This window comes from Protopterus annectens, chromosome 5.part1 (genome assembly GCF_019279795.1).
Source record: "Protopterus annectens isolate FY-2018-M chromosome 5.part1, PAN1.0, whole genome shotgun sequence".
Lineage (NCBI taxonomy): Eukaryota > Metazoa > Chordata > Ceratodontiformes > Protopteridae > Protopterus > Protopterus annectens.
In genome coordinates this window covers 94759047-94776909 of record NC_056736.1, presented here as the reverse complement: position 1 = coordinate 94776909, position 17863 = coordinate 94759047, and the positions used below count along the sequence as shown (strand labels likewise).

Genomic DNA, 17863 nt, shown 5'->3' with positions numbered 1-17863 from the left:
CAGATATGTCTCCGAGAGATTGCCACTCCTTTGGAATAGACTCCCACTTCATGTGAAACAGAGATCCTCAATTACCCTATTTACGCACAGCCTTGACAATTGGATGGGAGACCGCAAATTCACCCCAGGGCTGGCGCCTATATCCCTCATGGACAGGGGAAGTCTGCACTAATCACTGATTCACTCTGCTAACAATGACCATCTAACCATGGTCAACTAGGGAACAAAGGTATTATATGGCTAGAGTTGATAAATTGGGTCCTGACATTTTAAATGGTTATTCAACATATCTTTACAATGATTTACAAGAAAAATGGAAAATCAGTCTATGACAACTGCAATATAAATTAAAAACAAAATTATGTACAAAGAAAATGCCATATCAATGCTAAAAGTATGATGTTTCAAAATGACTACATCCAAAGTGAAACTCTAAACACTGCTATGTACTGGCTAGAGAAAACATTCATATACAGTGTTAAATAATACATTACTACTTGATTTGTCCTGTTTGGCTGACAAATATATTTTTCTCTTTAAAACATACTCAGAAAATATTTGCTACTAATCTAGTAAACAGAATTACTATTCCTAGTACCTGCTGTACAACTGTAAATGACCTATGACATATTTATTTGAAGACAGTGGTTGCTATTTAACTCAACATTATAAATAACTTTTTCAGTCAAGATGAAACCATTAGTGCATTAGAACTGCTAGGTTCTATATGGTAACTGGTGAACTGGTTCAAGACTGGAGAGGAAGGTTTATGTAACTGGGGTACTAATTTTCCATTCCTCTAAGTGAGCTTACTGTCACCACATATTTAATGGCCTTTTAATCAATTGTTATTTGATTATGCAGTGGTTGATTTCTGTATTAATTATTACCCACCACAACAATTCCCATGTTAGAACTTTCTTGCATATATAACCATATATACCCATTATAAGATCTTAGGTGATATTGAACTTTTTTATATCAAACTGCCCCAAAACTGACATTTTTATTTGTAATTATCCTGCATTTTCCTTTGTAAAGCTGGAATTTCATTACTTCACTAGCCATTTCAGGGCTACTCTTGACTACAGTACAAATTAATTGTACTTTTTCAAAGAAGGCAGCTACCACCTGTGTTCTTATGACATTTTTGATGTATTCACTTATATTTTATTGGTTTATCCATTGTTTCCCATAATAAAATTGCCAGGCCTCAAGCTCAATGCCAAAACGTGCATTGTCATCCTCTTTGGTAAAAACTCTGCACCCATGAACTACCACATAGGCAGTAGTCTACTTAGCACCAAAAGTGTGATAAGAGACCTTGGGACACAGGTGGACAGTAGTGTCTTCTTTGATAATCACATCACCACAGTAGTCAGGAAACCCTTCAACGTGGCACACCTCATCACAAAAGGTTTCTCATTCAGGAAAAAAGAGGTCATTGTTCCCCTCTACTCGTCACTCATTAGACCCATTATAGAGTACAACACCCCTTTTGGTATGTACCTCACAAGACATCTACAACACCTGGAAAGGCCACAGAAATACCTCACAAAGATGATTACCAGCCTCAAACAGATGCCCTACGCAGACCGTCTCAAAAAACTCCAGCTTTACTCCATCGCATATCGCCTACTCAGAGGCGATCCCTGCCTAACATAAAAAGCTATGTCAACCCCGGAGCTGTCGGATATGCTCCACTTAAGGTAATCCCAATCCCTCCGAGCTACACGCACTAGGGACCTAAACCTGGTCACCACAATAAACAAAACATGCTGGAGGGACAGACTCCTGTCCCAGAGACTCCCCATACTCTGGAACAAACTACCTATCTATATCAAACAAAGCTCCTCATTAGGACTCTTCAAGAAAAATCTTGATAATTGGATGGGAAATAGGAAATTCACCCCGGAGATAACTTCTGTGGCTCTGCTCGACACTGGCACAGGAAAATAATTTTCTTGGATGGCGAAAGCCAGGGTACCTTTTTGGCTAGGCTTATATAGCTCAAGGGCCAATAGCCTAGTACCAACCTATGAACCTATAAAATATTTAAAGACATCTCCATAGCATAGTGTCTTGTATTCCAATCTACAGTTTAAACATCTGTGTCTTTAATATGTATCTTGCTACTTGACCTTAATACCATGACACAAAACAAATCGAAAACAGCTGTCATGACAACTGGCATTTTACAGTCATTTTTCACACACTCTCTCTTCCTTCTTTTAATTTGCCTTCCTCATCTTGGTAATTCTTGTTTCACTTTTGTATCACAATTATAAATTTCACACAAGTTTCATAATTATGGAACTTTGTTTCAATCTCCCGAATGGAATTGTCCATTATTCTCCTTGTCAAGTTCAAAAATAATTTGTTGTCCTTTTTCGGCATGCCTTTACTACTGCTAAATGTCTGCTGTCATTCTTTTAACTTTCTGTTACTTCCTGAAGAACTGCAACTATTGTAAATATACACTGAATGTACACCTGTTGTTCTGAGCACATGTGTTAATGTAACAGTTAAACATCCTATTTGGACTACTGGAGGAAAAACACTATAATCATCATCCAGATATTTGGAATCCTAGAACTGAGCAAATTTCATATACATTTCAGTGTAAAAATTGGCATAAATAGATTAGAATGGCTGTTACCTGCTTAAATATTGTCCAGAAAATTAGTCAGAATACACATACTTACCCAGGGATTAAAAAAGCTCTACTCCGGCAATGCTGTATTTTGTGAATTTGAGACATATTAGGAAAGCCTTCATTATGGGCTAATTGGCATGTCTCTGAATCATGTTACCTACCATGAAGTGTAGATCAGCACTTACCATGGTAGGCAACATGGTTCAGTTGCATTGTGGAAGCAAAGGCACCCCCCCAGTCACTCTCACACACAAACAAGTACACAGTAAAACACACACACACACACACACACACACACACACACACACACACACACACACACACACACACACACACACACACACACACACACAATCAGACACACACACACACACACACACACACACACACACACACACACACACACACACACACACACACACACACACACACACACACACAATCACACACACCACATACCACATATCCCCATACCTGCCCCTGTTGTCATATCATCTATGATGTCTCAGTTTCCCCTGCCCTGGTAAATAATAACAGTTCAGTCATTATTGCCAAACATTCAGATTTTATACTTCATAACCTTTAGTAAATGCATGCTAAGGAATCCCTCCCCTGATCTGGTAATTCACAGATAATTAGAGTTCAGTCATTATTGCCAAACATTCAGATTTTATACTTCATATCCTTCGGTAAATGCATGCTAAGGAATCCCTCCCTCTCATACATAACATGTTGCATGATCCTCAACATGTTAAAGAAAAATACCCAGTGCGATAACTGATTTTATTATTTTTTTTTAAACAGTGCTTGGTGCCTAGTAGTTTCCAGAGCTTTTATTTAATGTGCATTTACAGCACTCCATAGTAACTATCCCTGATGTCTAATGCCCCCCTATTCCCTGTGCTCGTTTAAATATTGTAAAGACATAAGTGTTATATACGTCTTCTTTAACAACTTTGCCATGGGAGACATACTCAACAAGCACTGACATATTATCTGTCCTGTGCAAAAGTACTTTGTTGCCTTACTCTGCTAGATATGACTGCTTTATGATGAGTCACTATTCTTAATATCTTTCATTTTATTTTAAATAAAAACGTATAACATTTGTATCTGTATATTAATAGTTATGCAATTTCTGAAACACATCCAGGTACGTATAGTCCTTAGTATGTTGTGAACTACTATGTGTTACTGGTCTGAATATAAGCTTGCAATATAACCTCCTGTATTATAATTATCTTTTCTGTCCTGTGCTTCCAAAGGATCACTGGATCAACAATGTGGTAACAATAGCTAAATGCATGAATTTTATATATATATATATATATATATATATATATATATATATATATATATATATATATTTTAAAGAATGTATGTTGGAAACACAAAAGCAGGAAGCCATCTTTGAGACAAACAGACAAACAGATAAGTAAGAAGCTTAAACCCCTCTCATCTGCCCCACTGATAAATGGAAGAACATTAGGGTACAGCAGAGAGAGCACAGAGGTGTGAGGAAATCCCCAAATCATTTATCCAAATGACCCCACTTTGAACAGTAGGCCATAGACCAAACGATGGACACCCTTTGAGCAACAGCATGTCTGATAAGTTTTTCAGTGGTCAGGAATGTGATACCATTGGGAGGATCACAGATGGACACCCTTTGCGCAACATCATGTCTGATAAGTTTTTCAGTGGTCAGGAATGTGATACCATTGGGGGGATCACAGATGGACACCCTTTGGGCAACAGCCTGTCTGATAAGTTTTTCAGTGGTCAGGAATGTGATACCATTGGGAGGATCTGTCATTGTAGTCCAGTAGCCATTGTTTTGTGTATGAGTTTCTGATTGAACTAAATACTTTTAATGTGAAGTGATAAATAAAATGGGAGGAACATATTGCTCTTCTTTGGCACTACTCCGTGAAATGTTACAAATAATGATATACTTAGTGAGACATGGTCGGACTAGTTCTGTCTCTCACTTATAGCTATATACTCATGTGTATATATATATATATATATATATATATATATATATATATATATATGTGTGTGTGTGTGTGTGTGTGTGGGTATATGTGTATGTGTCTCTGTGTCTGAGCATACAGACAGCTAGAGAGATTAGATTGGTAGACAGATAGAAAAACAGACAGATAGATACACTTCCTTGTTGTTCTTTGCATCTTCTACAAATCGGGACACTAAAACTGCAAGGTGTCTACGTAAAAACTTAACAAGCAGGAATAAAAACTGCGATGTTGATTGTATGAATATGAAAACATAGATGACTCAGTTTTGTGAATATATTTATATCTTTCAGTCACTGAATTTGACGTATACACTAAACAGGCCATAAACTATTGAATGCACTGTATTCTAAATACTTTACCTGATATCCATGCCAGATGAAGTTTCAATTGTTGTCACACTTTTTGGTTTATCTTCAGATATTGTTGTTCTAAAAATATGAAGCAAATATACAGTTTACATTTCTTATCTCCAAAAACAATATTTTGTGAAAAAACATTTTTCCTGTTCAAGTTAATGTCTTGCCAATAATTCCCTTTGATATATTTTTACTGCATGTGCTACACTGTATTACTTTTACTTCTGCATATCAAGCTTTTGATATGATTAATTATTCAAGAAGATTTTTGGATATCAAAAGAACAGTAAATGAGACGTAATTCAGGAACCTTGCATTTGCTACACTGAAAATTAGTGATAACTGTTTTCTGATATAAAGATAAAAGTGAAATTAGATACAAAGTGAGAGATGCTTGTAGAACAGAATAAGCAGCATGGCTCAGAATAGATAAAAAATTGTACTACTGTGAAAAACAATGACAAAAAGCCTGGAATACAGAAGTAACAATCTAGTATAACAGGAACAAAATGCATGCAACTTTAATATATAGAGCATCAGTCAGTTTCAGCAAGCATGTTTTAATAAGTTGTGGTAAAGGTTCACATTAATGATTTAAAGATCATGGATTGAATGTTTGTTTGAAAGAGGTGTCAAATGGGGGGGGGGGGCAAGCCTTTATATTCCTCTGTAGGAAGATCTGCAGCTCACACCCATGTTTTTTTAAGAAAAAAAAATGTACATATTTTCTTTGGCAACTTCAGAATAGAAAAATAATTTAATAAAGTGTTCAAATTTGCCTGATTTTTCTGTCTTCAAAGTTCAGAGAGCATCACACTGTACCTTAATGTCATGCACATGCAGTTTCATTGAAGTATAACATTTCTGAGGTAGATGCATTTGCTAATGCTGATACACCAGTGTTCAGATTGCAACAAGCAGATGACTAACTAGGGTATTAAGAACTTCCGAAGCACTTCATATTTTTTCATGAGTTTTTCTGTAAACTCATAATGCATCAAAGCTGGATATAACTACGCTGCCTTGCAGCCTGTTGGTGAAATAAGAAAGTTATAATAAAATGAGCTGATAAGCACTGCATCTTTCACAAATAATAGACCTTTTTCTTTTCTTTTCCCTTTCCTTGGAGAATTTAGAGAAGAGCACAATACAATGATTAAATTTGTCTGATCACACCATTTGGGTGTCAGTAACATAAGGACTCATACGTAATTATAGCCTGCTTCCTTCAAAATCTGATACATAGTCATATTACTCTTGAGTGAAAAATGCTAACATTTATTATTTTGTTAATTTTGTTAATCATCAAAGATTAAATGATGCTTTGTGAAATCTTTCAGTCACTACCTAGGTGCAAAAGGATAAGGGAAATGCAGAATAAAGGATCAGTTTACTATATATAGATATAGATATAGATGTAGATATATGTACAGTTCACAGCAGTCCAATAGAAAACAGACTAACATGTTCATTCTTACACAGGCTAAACTAAGAAAACATATTCATACTTTTTGGTGATGTAAGTTCGTGTTTCAGTGGTACTTTCTTTGGTTGAATTCCAGTTGCTGTCAGGCCTAACAAATGATAGAAAAGAAATGCTTAGGATTCATGGAATTTTAAATGATTTCACAACTTTCACTGAGCTAAACAGTCCACAATATTTTAAGAATTTTACACTGGAAAAGTGCTATAGATATGCGACTCTTAAAAATTAGAAAATAAATTTAGAGAAATCGCAGACAGTTCACTTAACCATACCATCAGAAGAAGGCAATAATAACTGCATCTAAACTCTTAATTTAGGGGGTAGATGGATTTGATTTCTGTTGGAAAAGTAACATTTCACTCTATACTTTATGGAGGAGCTGCTTTGTAAATTTACCAGACTGCCAAAAAAACTCATGCAATAGTCAACAGATGCTAATACTCATGAAGTTACACAAAAGAGATTAATTTTAAGCATTCACTGAAGAAAGTAGAATATTTCTAAAGCAGGCAATGGAATGTGAATAAAATATGGTGTGTTTATTTTCTCTTGCTAATGAAATAGTGGTTTCAAATGTTTAAAACAAAGAAACAAAAATACTATGGCTATAAATTTGAAATGAATATTAAAATAAGGTGTACAAAATCATCTTTTTGATGTAAGAATAAGCTTAGTAAGAGTAATTTACTAGTTTGTAATTGCTATCAAACGTGTACAAACTGTAAACCATAGGCATTTATTTAGCACGTGTGTGTGTGTGTGTGTGTGTGTGTGTGTGTGTGTGTGTGTGTGTGTGTGTGTGTGTGTGTGTGTGTGAGAGACAGTATGTCTATATGTAGAAGTGCATGTGAGTATCTGATTGGTAGGTGAAATGGGGTGTGGAGGGGGTATTTAGATATATATATATATATATATATATATATATATATATATATATATATATATATATATGGGTGTAGGGCACCAGATCGAATGGGCAGTGCTGTGATACCCAGTAGATTAATGTCATAATGTGAAAGTCACTGATATTAACTTGTTCTGTGCATGCTCCGGGAATTACTCTGGAGCAGACTAAACCAGCAGCAAGTGGATTTGCAGGGGGAAGCACCCCCACACACCCTGCTAATTATATATACTAATTCTGAGATTGCTCAATCCCCAGGAAAAGGAAATATTCTCCTACCCTGGCGATTGTCGGTCTTGCACACCTGTCAACCACCTGTCTATGTTGACAAATGGTGCCACTCAACATATATAGGTTAGCTGGCAGCCCTTTAGTTTCTTTGGCAGTGAGACAGAGGGAGTGAAGATATAGACTGTTCTATGGCTGGTTTGTTTGGTATGTAGTGAGTGGTGCACTGATGTTGCTTGCTGGTAATTATAGGGAGGTAAGTATTCTTCCAGGCTGCGCTATACTGTTACTAGTTGTTTTCTATACACTGGTGCTTATGTTTTTTTCAGGTGAGCATTTCATTCATGCTGCCTGTGTTTTGTTTGAATTGAGGTCATGATTTCTTCCAAATAAATATGTATTCCATTTCTTGTGAACAATAAAATCTGCTCTCAACCTCTGTTGGTGGTATTATTGTGTCATGCATGATGTTCTTGAATAAATAAGACATCTGCATCATAACAGTAAAGAAACAAATCACTTTGCCCCAGTAATCACACTAAAGCTATAGTCCAACACATAAATTCCAACAACATGAAAACAAATTGGGTGGTTCATGAAAATAAATAAAAAAATCACATTAAATGGGTTGTACAGACATGCAACTTTATTGGTGCTTCACCCGGCACCCATTACTAAACATACAAGCTCCATTGTCACACCAATATTGGAGAAAGGGGCAATTATGTTAAACCTGGATTTCAAAAAAGGTGTCTTTTCATGTAGGAACATGGTCATTGGCTGTGTTATGTCACCCAGAAAGGCCATGGAACTCATCACAGAATGTTGCCTTCTACTTCAGTGAACAGATTAGAATTTATCTTTGGTGAAGAAGTGGTGTATTTAGCTACATGCCCCACTCAACCCCACTGTTTAGAATTTTACATTCCGTAATGCCGTTATTTTTTTTCGGCTTTATATCACCTCACTTAATACTAGTGCCAGCAGGATCTGGGAGTGATTATATGGAGGACACTCCCACTCTGTTGGTGTTGGCAAAGAACATTCTAGAATAAATGAATTACTAAGTGATTTAATCAAGGAAGATGCATATCATGAAACTCATCCTAACATTTCAACATATCATTTATGGTTTTTCTCGTTTTATCACTTGCTGCCTCACAGCTTTTGAACTAGTGAGTGTGCTTATTCTAAAGGGAAACATTTGCTCAAAAGCAAAAACAAACAGATCATTTGTTTCTTTTTCTCATATTACATAAATCAGGTAAAGTAATTCCCTGTTGTGTTAAACCCTCAATGATCTATTAAGGGCACTAAAAGAAATACTGCAAAACTGGGACAGAATTTACAAACACAGTTTAATTTCCTCCTTGACACAATGATATAACTAAGTATAGAGTATAGTGTGATTATTAAACTTTGAATTAATCTTCACATCTGGTGTAAGTGAACATAAACAAAAGCTATTATATTGTACCAAGTGTGTGATATGGGCACTCCATTAAAACGTAAAATGTGAATTAGTGAACAAACTGGAGATATCCTATCCTCAGTTAACAGAATTATGTCAAGAATTACTAAAACTACTGCAAGAAATGAGTCTCTGAAATTTAATTACTTGTAATGATAATGACCAAGTAGTCCAAAAAAGGTGTTAAAGTATTGTTTCTGCATAAGATTAGGACTAGAAGGATGAGCTGCCTAGGTAAAAAATAAACGGTTTGCATAAAATTATTAGTCAGCAGTCGTTTGAATGTTGACCATGTGCAGACCACAGTCTTGAATCTCAGTGCTTGTTTCTCACACAGACCACACAGGATAACACTCGAGTGGCTATTCTAGTGTGAAACACACCGGTTGTGTTGTTGCTGCCAAGAACTCGGGTAAGAAGAATGTCAAGAAGCGTGTTAATATATCCTAGTTTTTCAAAAGTATAAATTTCTGGGGGCTTTTTCCTTTGGGACTTCTCTGAAAATGGGTTCCACCCAGCAGAGCTTACCCAGTCAATAAAACATGTATAAGTAAACACACAAATACATACAAGTATGACTAAAACACTTAAATGAATGCATATATGCTAATACATACATACATACATGCATACATAAATACATAACATACATTCTCAAAGGAAGTAAGCAAGCAACAATGCCCTACAGGGTGGCCATTACAAGGGAATAATCGACTGCTTATGGGTGCTGTGAAGTCTAATGCCACAGGCAATCCTGGGGCTATTCCAGTGGTAGGCATGAAGGCCCTTAACAGCAACCATCTACTAAAATGACAAGTTTGGTCTCATCCATCTTTGGTTCATGCAGGTCATGCTTTCCATTTGCACTGTATAGCACACAGTATATGAATGTGAGGTCCATTTGTAATATGCATGGGATTACCTGACTTCTTGAATAAGGTGGACCTTACTTATATCATTCAGACTTTGCTGATTGAAAACTTTGGCCCTCATTTGTCAGAAGCTATTTCCAGTAGGTGTATCTGTTATTCAGTAACCTATATGGAACAAAACTGGAGAGTGGTGGCCATATATTTTAAAATTTAAAGTGGACCATGTTGCCAAATGGACAACTAATTATTTTGAATGTGTCCTGAGGGAAGGAACAAACTGTCAGTTTCTCCTTATTTAGCATCAACTCTCTTGTGTTAGAACATTCCTGCAAGACTTCACTGACTTTCTCATTGACTCTATATCATGTCAACAAACCATCAAACCCTTCTTCAAGCCCAACATTTATGTCACTGAGAAGCTTGTTGCATTAGCACAAAATGTATCCTCTGTATTATAAGAATATTTCTGTTTGTTCAGTCAATTAGCTCTGTCACCCGTCATCTTGGACATACAGTCAAATTAATGTTTCTCTTGGCTGTGCAGGTTTTGAAAAAGCAATCTTGACCTGACCGCTTCCTTTTTTGATTTCCTTTGGTAGCACCATCCTTCACTCACCCAATCCTGGTCTTATGGAGTGTCACAATTTGTATAAGGCTTTACCCCCTCAGTTAGCCCACCTCTCCACATGGTGCTCCTGGAGGTCACCACTGATAAGTGAAAACGATTACTCTTTGACTATATTAAAGGCTTTGTCATCCACTCTTTACTTTATAGTACATATTATGTACAGCTTCTTCCCCCTCTATGTGCATAAGCCATGGATTTACTTTTGATTTCTGATTTCCATGTCCAGAGGGATGAGGTTTGGAACATTGTTAGAAACATGTAAGTCTTTGGAGTAACTGACTTGAATTGGTCAGAGATTTCTCATCAGATGACAGCGTATGTACCCAAAGGGATATCTGCAGTGGCCAACCAATTTCCTGTGATTTTCCATCTGGTGAAATGGCCATGTAGCTTGGCCTGTCTTGCTACCTAGACAGATTTTTACCTCTGAACAATGTGAGTAGGCAACAGAGTTTTTCACTTACAAGCTTGTCTTCACTAACTTAGCACTTCCACTCTATGAGATAATTGGATATGCATCATTCAAGGTGAAAAGACTGTCTTCTTGTTCTTGGACTGCATTTGGATTTCCTGATTATGAATAGTGTGTGATCTCTAATATGATCCCTACAACCTTCAGCTAATAGTACCCTTGATGTTTCAGTTCCAATTATGTATCGGATATAGGTCTAGTACTTTGCTATCTTTTCTAATCATTATTTGGTTACCTTATTCATAAAAACATCATCTTTGAACCTTAATAACTAATGCACAGCTTTGGCAAGGTTATTGAGAAGGTGGTCTCCGTTCACTGCACATGGGCTCATGAATATTTTTTTTTACAGTTTCTGCACTTGGCATAGTGCTGGAACTATCCTTATTAAAGTACTAAATGATCTGGTTATGGTTAGAGATCAGCACTTTCACACTTTACTGGCCCCACTCAATATCTCTGCACCATTTAGGGTTGTGGTTCAAGGGAGCTATATCCAATGTATCTAGACATGGTCTGGGTTTTCTCTATGGTTCTTGAGTAGTTCACCATCTGCCTAGACAAACCCAGAAATATCATGTGTTAACATCTTTAGTTCCTACCCTTCTAGAGTGTAGAATGCCAGAAGGCTTGGCTTTGGATCTTTAATACTCACAGTATTTATGCTGCTGCATGGGGATCTGATTCAAAAAAATGGTTTGTCCAAGCATTGCTAAGCCAGTTAATCTCATTTCTACTTCTTCATCAAAACAAAAAATACAAATCCAGTTTTTTGATGGTGGTGTAAATCAAAGTGCAGACTAACTGATAAAGCAAAACTCAATGTATGACACAAAAGTTATCAATCTGTTGAAGTTCGGTATGTCTACAATTAAACCTTGAATAAACTGCTGTTTTAAATCATTTCTCTGTTTTGACATGTCCACCATTTATAAAATATGGATGCCAATGTACTTCAGTTTGCATCTAAAGTCATGATCTTTGCATTTTCTTCACTGATTGGCAGATTTATGGACCTGGTGAAAGCTGTGGTTGAGGTATTGTGGCTTCATCTGACTCGTATATTCTCTGAATTAAACACTTAATGCCTACCAAGGATCTCATGTCTTCGTTTGCTCTCACTTTAGTAGTTTTAATGCTTTTTTTTCTTGTGCTGCCAACACAGAGATTAACTGGTTGTAGCTCATGCAAAACACTGCAACAAATATACTGGTGCACACTGTTCTCATCATATTTGCCCTGTAATTCAGACAGTGCACTGGGCTCAGTGCTGGTTTTGTATAATTTTTAAAATCATGGTGTTGGTATGTCTTTGCCTACATGATTAAGGTGCCATCTAATGCCCTCTAAGGTTTTGCTGTTTGCCAGTACTGGAGTCTTAGCAATTCCTAGGGTCTGGCTAGAAGCATCAGCTATTCATTTGGTAATCTGGTTCTGCATCTTTAGAACTTTCTACCACAGTGACTTTGGGCCTGTTATATGAGCTCCCTAAATAACATCCTTTTTGACATAGCTTTACTGATGACTGAGTAAGACAGTCCTTATTAATGTAAACATTTTTATAATTCTACCATATAATTATACCACAACATAAACATTCTTATAATTCTACCATTACATAAACATTCTTATAATTTGACCATATAATTCTACCATTAAGTAAACATTCTTACAATTCTAGCACTAAATTCTACCATTACGTAAACACACTTATAATTTTACCAGTACTTAAACATTCTTATACCTCTACCATATAATTTCACCATTATGTAAAACATTCTTATAATTCTGATAATTTTTGGTTGTCATTTTAATATTATCTGTGTTTAATACATTTTTTGTTTTACTGTCATATGTTGTAATAATGCTTTTTACTGAAGTACTTAAAGTTAAAGGTGCAACACCAAGTAATCTTTACAAAAATAATAAAAATGTCTCAATTTTTTTCTAAAAATACAACCTCTTTAGGTAAACAATATAGACACAATGCACCAAGTTTAAATAAAAGCAAATTAATGACATTAATACCCCTGAACCCTTTTATTGTTCAAATTAATATATGACATATACACATTGCATTCAATACATAGATAATGTATATAGATTTAATATACTTATATGAAATGAGATCTTCTTTAACAATAACTAATTCATATGCAATGCTGATCCTATTTCCTGCAATGTTATCACCAGATGAGGTCTGGAGCCTATTAGGAACATAAATACCTTACACTTGTACAGCACTTGCTAAAAATTACCTATATTTCAAATATAATTTCATGCCAGAATTGTCATTAAACTTGAACCCTTTAAAGCTCTCGTGGAATTCCAATATTTTTTCTTAATACTTTGCATATTCTCTGTATCGCCACTGCAAGTATTTATAGAGTTCTTCTATGCCCTTAAAAGCAAAACTAGATTCCATTTTACATTACTTTAAATGTTTAAAAGGGCTTTAATATTTCCCTATTTTTGGTGCCACCCACTTGGTCCATAACTCTAATTTTTAAAGATCTATTTTTCATTCTTAGATAAAAGGTGCCACACTGAAAGTATCCGATGAATTACATACATACATGTTGAATATCGCCTTTCAGCTGCTGGTGTAAACAAACAACTGACTTTATATATTTACACTTATTACAATTTCTATATGTACAACATCCCATAAACGTGTTCATTATAGACACTGCACATTTCTTAATCTACTGAGATTAAGCACTAAGCAAGGATAAACTAACCTCATCATACCCATCACAACTCTCTTCAGACTATGAGCAAATATTGCTAGTTTTATTCCTCCTTACTTATAAAATTGTTATGCAAATAGAACTGATCTGACTGGTTCCAAAACCACATGGATACTTTGATGATATTGTAGCACATCATCACTGTTCGCACATCTACTGCTAGCAAAAAAATAATGTCAGTAGGAATGAGCTATGTTAGAAATAACAATATGGCGTGCAAGTCTTTGCGGAGATAGTCATTAATTGTTTGGGTAGGAGGCATCAGTAACACCACTGCCCACTTTGTTCCTTGTTTGTCCTTGTGCTAGTCCTGTGCATTACTCTGCAATAACTTAATTCATCAGGATTTTAAAATACCTGGATTCAAACTGCATTTCAGCCTGGTACAGCTTTGATGTTAATACTTCATGTCATGCTGGTTTCCTGGCAATCTGTTACATCCGTACCTCCTCGGGTGTGCAGTAGCAAGTCCTGTTTAAACCTTGCCCACCACCCACCACCCCATGATGTGAGTGAATAATTACATGCCCTCATGAATATTCATCACATACTCCTGAAGCTGCAATCATGAATAGTCACCATGTCTTTGTGACTTTACATCAAGAGGCATTCAGTTCTCTGGAAAGTTACAAGTAATATTAATGAAGGAAATGCATTATTTTACAATATAGAAAATCTAAACATTTCCCTTTGCTGTACGTGCACACATGCACACACACGCACACACACAGACAGACACACACACACACACACACACACACACACACACACACACACACACACACACACACACACACACACACACACACACATGCAGGTTATAGCAGTACACCTGTTTTACTACAATGAGGCCAGTGTCAGCAACAAATGTATTGATTATAATCATTGTTATGTTGAAACTGGCAGGGAAATACATAACAGCGAAAAATATTCATGATGCCAGTGTGAGCCAGAAATACTGTGATTTTAATCATTGTTATGATGCCACTGAAATACATTTGGTATGCCAGTTAAATACATTGCACAGCAGCTGAATGCTAAGGCAATAGCTGTAACCTTCATTTCACGGGCAAGGATACATGATTATCATGTAAGTGTTAATAGTAACCTGCATTTCAAAGGGCAGGATACTTGCTTTTGATCCTGTGCAAAATAATGTGTTTTTAAGTGTTTATATTACGTGATCAAACAGTGAAATGTTCGAACACATAATAATCGACCCCGAAATGTCGAAACGCCGTAATTTCGAATGGCAAAAAAAAAACATAAAAACACCCAAACAAACCATAAAAATGCTCTAAGCAGGGGGGGCAAGCCACCGGCACCCCCCACACCCCCTGCTACTTAAGTATACCAACTTCGAGATTGCACTACAGTGCAGGCAATGGAAAACTTCCATGTCTGCACTGTACAGAGATCTCCATTGAACCATTTGACATTCCGACAGTTCGACATTTAGGGGTCAATTATTATGTGTTCGAACATTTCACTGTTTGATCAAGTAATATAGACACGTTTTTAAAAGTGCACCCTCACTCCACCATTGCCATAAGGCAAAGGGTAATGTAGAACTATGAGAATTTAACACCTGCAGCACTTCAAGGGTTGATTTGCATAATTGATGATCAACTGCCAGTGTATGCAAAATGTCATTGCACAAGCTGCATGTTAGTCAATTAAGCCTCATTTGCATACTGCATCACCAGCAATTGTCATGTCAATCATGCAAGCCACTGCCACAGCATTCCTACTTCTGCACAAAACTGCTGGGACGTATGGAAGTAACAGATTGCTGATTTCCTTAACCATTACAACATACCATGATCATTGAGACACCAGAAGCCTTTAAACAAGTTTCTAAGTAAGCAGCTGTGATACAGACATTGTAAATGATCTGCAGGCATTACATCAAAATGAATGACATTAACTCTGCTAAAAATACCAAGTATAAAATAAACATCATTTACCAGTCATCATCGGTTATATTGTTAGTCCTGACTGTAGTCACTGATTTTGGCTTGTAGTTGTCCTCCACTGTTGTTGTCCTGAAAACAAAATGGCAGCAACACATTTAAAGCCTGTCTAGTAACCAGCACTTAGCAATCTTAGATACCAATGTCATAACTTCATTAAATATAAGTTAAAAACAATCAAACATATTTATAACTTCATATTTAGAATGATTCATTGCATAGTCTTTAGCCTATGATTTATATGAATTTATGCTAATTAGATGATTTTGAAGTTTTTTTATACCACCCCTTGATTCGATGTCTAAATGCTGGGCCTGCTTATTATCATTGGTTTTAGCCAACTGTAGCAGAATGATATTCAGTTCACTCATCATCCAATGGTTCCCCCTCTCCAAGGACAAATGTCTTTCAACTGTAAGCAGCAAGTTCTGTAGTAAGTGTGTGTGTGTGTGTGTGTGTGTGTGTGTGTGTGTGTGTGTGTGTGTGTGTGTGTGTGTGTGAGACTTTGGGTGAATGTGTGTTTCTGCTTATGTTCTTGCATGCGTGTGCCTGTACTAGAGGGGAAGGTAATTTCTATAGGTTGATAACCACCACTGCTAGCCACCCAGTGGTGAGAACATTGGCTATAGATGATTGTCGCCATTGATGTGGTACCTGGACCCAGTGTGTAAAAATGGGAAAAAGGGTTGTGGATGGATAACCATTGTATTTCAGGTAGAGGAATGGTTTACAATGGTGTATTTTAGGTGCATCCCACAAAAAATTTCAGATGTACAAAACAATGATAGAAACAACAGCACAAAAGAACAGAGTTACTAAAAACCTAGTGTTGGATAAGTGCTAGTATTATAAGTAAATAAAGAGAAGTCTACAAAAATAAATGCATGAAAATGTCTATATATTCTTTTTGGAGCATGTGTGCATATAAAAAGAGAGCAGAGTAGTCTAAAACATCAGACGCATTTACATTGAAATGGGTTGGGGGATGGTATAATGGTTAAGGTGCTTACCTCACAAAGAAGAGGTACAAGGTTTAATTCTCACTATAGGAAATTAGTTAGGCTTAAAATGGTCCATAAGACAGCTAGCCTACTACCTGGGTATGAAGCTATGAGAATGGAGAAAGCCAAGTAATGGAAGATATGTAAACTTATGAGGATCCACAAGTCTATATATTATGGTGATATTCTGTAGCAAGACCTTTTTGGAATGCATATTATATATACTCAAGGAAAAACTGGAAACACACAGTGAACAGTGTGCCCCACGTTGCTGTAAATGGGAGAAAGTCTGAAGTATAGGTTGCAATCTGAAACTACACTTAGGGCTCCCTCAAGGTGCTTGATTCATTGGTTTGGTCTCCTGACCTCTCTGTGTCCACATGTTTTTTATTAGGTCTCTGTTTTTTCCCCACTGACATCCTCTTCAAATTGTTTATAATTATTTTATTTATTTATGTATTTATTTATTTGTTGACATTTGTTAACTGGGTTAGCCCAACTGAACCAGGAGCCCATTTTCAGTGGAGATCCAAAGAAAAAAATCTCTAGAAATATTACATATTTTTACAATAAAAATCAAATCAATAATAAAAATAAGAGTAAAAAATGAAAACCACCATGAAACATAATAAGAAAATCAGAGAATATCTGCACATAGAGAAGGTTAAATAATTGACAGGTCTAGAGAATATCACACATGAAGTACATACAAATAGATAAACCATTCAATCAGTTTTTTTAATAAAGATATATATGAATAAGGCAAGTACAAGGAAGTAAAGGGTAGAATAGGGAAAAGGAGTTAAAGTTGAGAAGAGGCTAAATCAAGTGGGGGTTAGACAATGGCAGGATCATGTACTCTGAAGAAAAATGTTAAGTTCTTTTTCGAAGAGGTGTTTTTGCTGAATGTTTCTTGTGTGTGTGTGTGTGTGTGTGTGTGTGTGTGTGTGTGTGTGTGTGTGTGTGCACGTGTGTGCGTGTGACTGTGTGTCTGTGTCTCCATCTTTATGTGAGTGTGTACTTGTGC

The 17863-nt window shown here is 36.3% G+C and overlaps 1 protein-coding gene across 4 annotated transcripts in view; it reads right to left on the bottom strand.

Moving 5' to 3' along the window:
• The window catches only part of SCEL (sciellin), a 474262-nt gene that overhangs the window by 213961 nt on the left and 242438 nt on the right, over positions 1-17863 (bottom strand). For all 4 annotated transcript variants that reach the window (XM_044072905.1, XM_044072906.1, XM_044072907.1 and 1 more), the window contains 3 exons: positions 15830-15907; positions 6560-6625; positions 5055-5123 (listed from right to left, as the gene is read on the bottom strand). In XM_044072905.1, the coding sequence (XP_043928840.1) occupies positions 5055-5123; positions 6560-6625; positions 15830-15907 (213 nt within the window). The remainder of the gene's footprint in view (positions 1-5054; positions 5124-6559; positions 6626-15829; positions 15908-17863) is intronic.